At 38.4% G+C, this 6,433-nt stretch overlaps 2 protein-coding genes across 2 annotated transcripts in view; one reads left to right on the top strand and one right to left on the bottom strand.

Moving 5' to 3' along the window:
• Positions 1–5,102, top strand: part of LOC111500265 (type I inositol polyphosphate 5-phosphatase 2) — a 26,821-nt gene extending 21,719 nt beyond the window's left edge. Inside the window, exons 13-14 of the mRNA XM_023151977.1 lie at positions 702–706; positions 5,092–5,102. The gene's annotated coding sequence lies outside the window, so the exon portion shown is untranslated. The remainder of the gene's footprint in view (positions 1–701; positions 707–5,091) is intronic.
• Positions 11–4,671, bottom strand: LOC111500269 (protein NRT1/ PTR FAMILY 7.3-like). Its single transcript, XM_023151982.1, has 5 exons — positions 4,560–4,671; positions 4,316–4,439; positions 2,696–2,913; positions 2,034–2,596; positions 11–919 (listed from the first exon to the last, which is right to left on the bottom strand). The coding sequence occupies exons 1-5, from the start codon at positions 4,587–4,589 to the stop codon at positions 49–51; spliced, it is 1,806 nt and encodes a 601-aa protein (XP_023007750.1). The 5' UTR covers positions 4,590–4,671; the 3' UTR covers positions 11–48.
• Positions 5,103–6,433: the final 1,331 nt, after the last annotated feature.

Raw genomic sequence — 6,433 nt, 5'->3', positions numbered from 1 at the left:
CCCCCCCTTCTCTCTCTTATTTCAAAGGGATATCAGGAATGTTCATATTCAGACTTTGAAGCTTTCTAGTTCTTCATTTTGTTCATATTTGTCTTCCAATTTGATGCATTTATACCATTTAGCACAGGCAACGTAAATCACAAAATCAATGACAGTCAAGGCAGCAAGAAGAAAGTAGAACCTGTCCAAATGACCCTTGTTGAGGTTGCCAGGGATCCAACCAGGCATGTCATCCTCTGTTGAAATCTTCATCACCATTGTCACTAACAAGCTGCTCACATAGTTACCTAAAGAGATTGATGTCATGCAGAGCGCACTCCCAAAGCTCTTGAGGCCATCGGGAGCTTGTGCATTGAAGAATTCAAGCTGACCCACATACATGAAAACTTCAGAGGCTCCAATCAGTGCATATTGTGGAACTTGCCAAAAGATGCTCAAGGAGCTTGATCCTTCACAGTGTGTGCAGTCAGCTTGGGCATATTTGAGTCTATAGCACTCGACGATGCCTGCTGAGACCATTGCCATTACAGCTATGATTAGTCCGACCCCCATCCGTTGCAGCTCGGTCAGGCCTTTGGAGCTGGATTTTTTCAGTTTTCCAACAAATGGATCGAGGACGCGACGGTAGAGGAAGATGAAGAGGGCGACACTGAGAATGTCGAAGCTTGACATGCTTGCAGGTGGGATGTGGAAGTTCGAGATGGTGGTTTTCATGGCTGCACCTTGCTCGACGAAGAGAGAGGCCATTTGGGTGAAGACAACTGAGTAGATGATGGTGCAGAGCCAGATTGGCATCAGTTTTAGAATGCATTTTACTTCTTCTACTTGTGTGATTGGGCAGAGGCGCCATGGGTTGATCATTCCTTGCTCTTTATCACTTGAATCCCTTGAGGAAATGTAGGCTGCTTTATCCAAGAACCTGTGATTTTTGCAGTTGTTAAGAACAAGGGGAAATAACTTAGAAAACAGTCTTTGTAACCATTTTTGTTTCTAGTATAGCAGATTGTTGTGAAGTTTTTAAGTTGTAATAGCAGTCTTTGTAACCATCTTAAAACTATATGTGAAATTCCAACTTGGTTGGGTAGGAGAACAAAACATTATTTATAAGGGTGTGGAAATCTCTCCCTAGCAGACACGTTTTAAAAACTTTGAAGGGAAGCCCAAAAGGGAAAGCCCAAAGATACAATATTTATTAGCGGTGGGCTTGGACGGTTACAAATGGTATCAAAGTCAGGCACCGGGCGATGTGCCAACGAGGAGGCTCAGCCTCGAAGGGGGTGGACATGGGGCAGTGTGCCAGCAAGGACATTGGGCTTCGAAGGAGGGTGGATTGGGGTGTCCCACATTAGTTGGAGAAGGGAACGAGTGCCAATGGAGGCACTAGCCCCAAAGGGGATGACAATATTTGCTAGCGGTGGGCTTGGACGGCTACAAATGGTATCAAAGTCAGACACCGAGTGATGTGCTAGCGAGGAGGCTCAGCCTCGAAGGGAGTGGACATGGGGCGATGTGCCAGCAAGAACACTTAGCTCCGAAGGAGGGTGGATTGGGGTGTCCCATATTAATTCGAGAATGGAACGAGTGGGGGTGGGATCTGGTTGGGAGGAAGAAGGAAACATTCTTTATAAGGGTATGAAAATCTCTCCCTCGTATACGCGTTTTTAAAACCTTGAGAGAAAGCCTAAAGAGGACAATATCTACTGGTAGTGGCTTGGGTGGGTACCATTTACGTCTCCGAAATGCTATGACAACAAACTAAGGAAACACAATTCTTAAGAGATTGTTCTGTTTTGATATCTTCAGAAAAGCTTTTGCAAAACAGAACAAGAACACAAAACAGAGTGCTTAAAACTCAGGANCCAAAGTTCAGCTAAAGCCAAGTTAAGCTATACTATCCCCAACCTAAAAGCTAAAGTGGATAAGTTCAGATAGATTTCATATTGTATTCACATTTTTAATGGAATGCTTAAAAATCTGATATAAATTGGACAGAAACACAAATTTCACTTCAGCAATGGAAAAATCTCACTTACTTGAATCCATTAGTGTGTAAAATCTTCCGGCAGCCATTGTTAGGGTTTTGCTTCTCATTATCCTCAAACAACCCCTCTCCTCCAGATGGAACCCTAACCCGCCATTTCTTCGCGGCGGAGACAACGACTTGACAAACTCTCGTAAGAGGGTTTCCAGAGGGTTTGAAATGCCTGTACCGCGGAGTTCCGGCAAGAAACAAGAGCAGAGCAGCAATGGCGGACCCGGCGGAGACCCAGAACCCAAGAGCCCACATGCCCTCATCTTCAAAAAACCCTAAAATGGTGTTGGAGAACAGCGATCCGAGGTTTAGGGCAAGGTAGAAGTAGCTGAAGAAAGCGACCTTATAGTGGCCCTCTTTCTGATCCTCTTCGTCGAATTGATCGGCGCCAAAGGTGGCGATGTTGGGCTGATAGCCGCCATTGCCAAGAGCTGTGAGGTAAATGGAAAGGTAGAAGAGGGAAATTTCGGTTTTGGAATGACTTCCACAGAGCGTGTGTTCATCGCCACAGCCTTTGGGTCTGATCAGGAAGAGGTAGGAGGAGAGTGATAATGACACTAGGCCCTGCCATTTTTGGACCAAGTTAGCACAAAAATTTGAAAATGGGTTGAATTATGCTCAAATTGGTTCAACATATAAACTAGGATTTTAAGAAAGACTTACAATGACGAAAATGATTTGAAAGATGGCACAGGTTTTGTATCTGCCCCAATAAGAATCACTAAGGAATGCTCCCACGAGAGAGAAGATGTAAACAGTTCCGGTCCATTTGCTGACATTATTAGCCGCATCAACGTTGCTTTGTTGCAAAACCCGAGTTAGAAATAGCACCAAGTTTACTCCGACTCCAAAAAATGCCAACGTTGCCAACCCTTGGTTCACTGGCATGAATGAATCATAGTTAGAAAACTTTATGCACAAGATAAACAATTAAGGTATCATTGGACTTTTCATTGGCCCACGAGATACAATCAACTGGTTTAAACCTATTTCAACTGGTTTAAACAAAGTCAGATATTCGAACAACGAGAAAGCCTTAAACTTAGATGACTACTATCAGTTGTTTGAATACTTAGATCACTCGAGAAAAAGGAAAAGCAAAGACGTCGTAAACATGAAACGTCTTGTCGTAGCACCAGACAACTGTGTTAGGTTTAAAAAAACGTGGACATGGACGTGGATGTGAACATGAACGTATCGAATAGTCTATTTTAGTTATTACCTTTCTAATTCAAAACCCTATTTTCCATTGCCCAAGTTGAGATCCCAAGCTGGGACAGGCAAGTGCACTGTGGTTCAAAATGGATGGTACAGTTTATCAATGTTTTTTTAAATTTTATTTTATTTTTCTTGTATTTAACAACTTGATCAGGCTGTCATTAAAAAGCCGTCACCCACCACTCACAAGCTGCCACCTAAATGCCCTTTTCATCCGGAACTCAACGTCAAATAATGTGGGCTGGGGCCCATTTCCCTTTAGGCCCAAAATTTAGGGCTCAAGTCTTTTCCCACCATCCAATGCTGCCACGTGGCAGCGTTTTGGACCAAGAGAAAAATTTAGCCCTTTGCTATCAGTCCGTACAATAGGACAAAAACAAATTTATTTAATTTAAACCTTATAATTATTTATATAATTATCTTATTTAATAATATATTTTCAAATATTATATAGCATTAAAAATTTAAAAAAAAAAAAAGAGTAAATTTAGCCCAAAATTTAAATTTTATTTTGAAAAAAATATACCCTTAATTAATATTACTTAAATCTTTTATTTTTTTAATTAAAAAATTTAAAATAAAAAATATTTAATATAATAATTGGCATTTATGGCTTTGTCCAAAAGAGAATGAATCACTCTCAAAAAAACACACTTTCAAGACAAGACTTTGTTTGTTGAGTCTCTTTTCAATATCATAAATGTTTTTTTTTTTTTTTTTTTTTTTTAAATATTCAATCAATCTGGTCGCCAAATTTCAGCCTTCAATTTCATTACGTGACCTTTTTCACACGTAAATATAAACACGTAAATTAAATACATCGATCTAACCTAAAGTTCGAGACATTATTGATTCTTTCTATTGGTTATATCTTCGTATCTTGTCACATCTTTTTATGTTTCATTTCATTTTCAAAATTAACCTTACTTTCTCCTACATTCTTCCACGTTCGACCATCTAAGTATAATTTAAAAAATCATTCCTAAAGTCGTTGATTCTCGATTCCCATCTCTTACTATCTTTATACTAAATAAAAAAAGTATCAAATAACAAGAGGTAACTCACGAAGAATTATAATTCCTGCAACCCATGAGCCGGATTTTGATCGAACTGCAGGATGACCATGATAGTTGACCGTTCCGTCTAGAGTGAACTCTTCTACTGCAGCAATCTCTTCCTTCAACTTACCCTAACAATTACAAAACGTTTCACGAAAGATTGTCACGTCCACAAAAAACAAGAAGGAAGCTTAGGAAAGAGGAAGAAGAAGAGACGGGATTTGGGTAACGATGAACAAGATCGAACGCACCTGATCCTCGAACGATGGAAGGGAAGCCATGGATGGAGAATTGAAGGTTTGAGTTTAAAGAAGTTAATGCAAAATGATGTTGGAAATCACCAAAAAAGTGGAGGGGTGGAAGTGTTTGAGAGGAGAAGAGAGGGAGAAGAGAGTATATATAAGCACAAGAAGAATTGATCCAACGGTGGAGATTTTGTGGGTAATAAAAGGTGGGACAACCCACTTGGCCTAAATCATCATCTAATACATGTTTGGATTAAACAATTATAAGAATATTTGTCCCTCTCTCTTTCTCTAAATTTTTAAATTTATGAAAATTACTATTTTGCTGTTTATTACCTGTATTTTTAATAAATTTTAAATTAACCCCTATCCGAGGTTTCCTATCAACCTTTCGATTTTAAGAACACGGATGAAGATTAACTATATTTAATGATTAATTTAAAATTTTATTAAAATAAAACGAGCCAAAATAAAGAGTTGTTGTACCATGATGAGGTTAGAAAGGAAAGGGGCTGCTCACCTCGTGCCATAAACTAAGTTGTTTTTCTATTTCAGCCATCTGTTACGTATCTTGAGTAGCTCACCTCTTCCTCGTTTCTAGTAGCCGATCGAGTTTCTTCGTCATTATGGAGAGTCGCTCGAGTCCTTTAGCACTCATTCCTCTCCCTAATCAATAAGTGGGAGGGGGACGAGGAAACTCGATCGGCTACTAGAGACGAGCAAGAAAAAGGGTTTTGTCGTCTTTTTTCCACTTTCACCTTCAATTGCGAAGGGAAGGGATTTGAGACTGGTTTTCAATTTGCTTCTCCCTTAGGTGAGGTTTGAACTTCGCTCGGTGGGAAGGCCTTTGCAATTCGCATAACAAATTGGAGGACCTGCTAAACCACGTGATTGATCCATGCAGTTTCCTAACTAAAGCATGTTAATTAGTGATAGACGAACACAACTCTCCACAATGGTATGATATTGTCCACTTTGAGCATAAGCTCTCATGGCTTTACTTTGGGCTTCCCAAAAGGCCTCATACCAATGGAGAGTGTATTCTTAGATTATAAACCGATGACCATTCCCTAAATTAACCAATGTGGGACACTTTCATCTAACAATTAGAAGAGACTGCCACGATATAACCACCACATTCACAATAATTTTCTATCCCTCTTTAGCCCACCGTTTTCGAGTTATTTTTCCTCGTTACTTTTTTAATTGGGTTACTATTCAAAATTTTGCATTGGGTCCCTCAAAATCCACTAGGAACTATGAGGGTAAATAACATTAAAAATGATTAATATAAGGTCACCATTTAATTTTTGTGGGATATAATTTTAATAATTTTGAATATTTTCAAGTATATACCAAAAAAAAATATATATATATTTTAAAGAATTTTATTTCATGCCCGTTGTTAAGCCGAGTTCAGAAATTCGAATCTCTAACCTCTTAATCGAAATACTTATTTTAGTCTGATTAAGATCTAAATCTTTCTCCTGTTGATCAAAACTATAGATTTTAGTCGGATTGATCTCTATTTCTAGCAGATTTGAATCTCTGACCTCTTGATCGAAATTATAAATTTTAGTTCAATTAGTCACCTACGATTTGAATCTTCTACCGCTCGATCAAAAGTACATATTTTAGTTGAATTAACATCCGTTTAGTAGATTAGAGTGTCTGACCTTTGGATCGAAAGTATTGATTTTAATTATACTGATCTCTAACTTTAACAAGATTACGAGCTTTAATGACATGATTAGGTTAGACAAAGTTAAACTTTTTCCACTCTCTTTATTAATTTTAATTAATATTAATGGAATTTAATTTAGGTATTTTATTTGGCGTATAAAGTTGGGTTTACTATTATTTTTCAAAAAAAAAAAAAA

Source organism: Cucurbita maxima, unplaced genomic scaffold (genome assembly GCF_002738345.1).
Source record: "Cucurbita maxima cultivar Rimu unplaced genomic scaffold, Cmax_1.0 Cma_Scf00028, whole genome shotgun sequence".
NCBI lineage: Eukaryota > Viridiplantae > Streptophyta > Magnoliopsida > Cucurbitales > Cucurbitaceae > Cucurbita > Cucurbita maxima.
The sequence above is the reverse complement of the archived record's forward strand: the minus strand, read 5'-3'. Positions and strand labels throughout refer to the sequence as shown.

Bases quoted from the DNA above. Each gene is read 5' to 3' on its own strand.
- LOC111500269 (XM_023151982.1), bottom strand. From the start codon at position 4,589: ATGGCTTCCCTTCCATCGTTCGAGGATCAG. The intron at 2,914-4,315 runs GTGAGTTACCTC...CATTCATGCCAG, and splicing joins TGCAGGAATTATAATTCTTC to TGAACCAAGGGTTGGCAACG. The intron at 920-2,033 runs GTAAGTGAGATT...CAAAAATCACAG, and splicing joins TTACACACTAATGGATTCAA to GTTCTTGGATAAAGCAGCCT.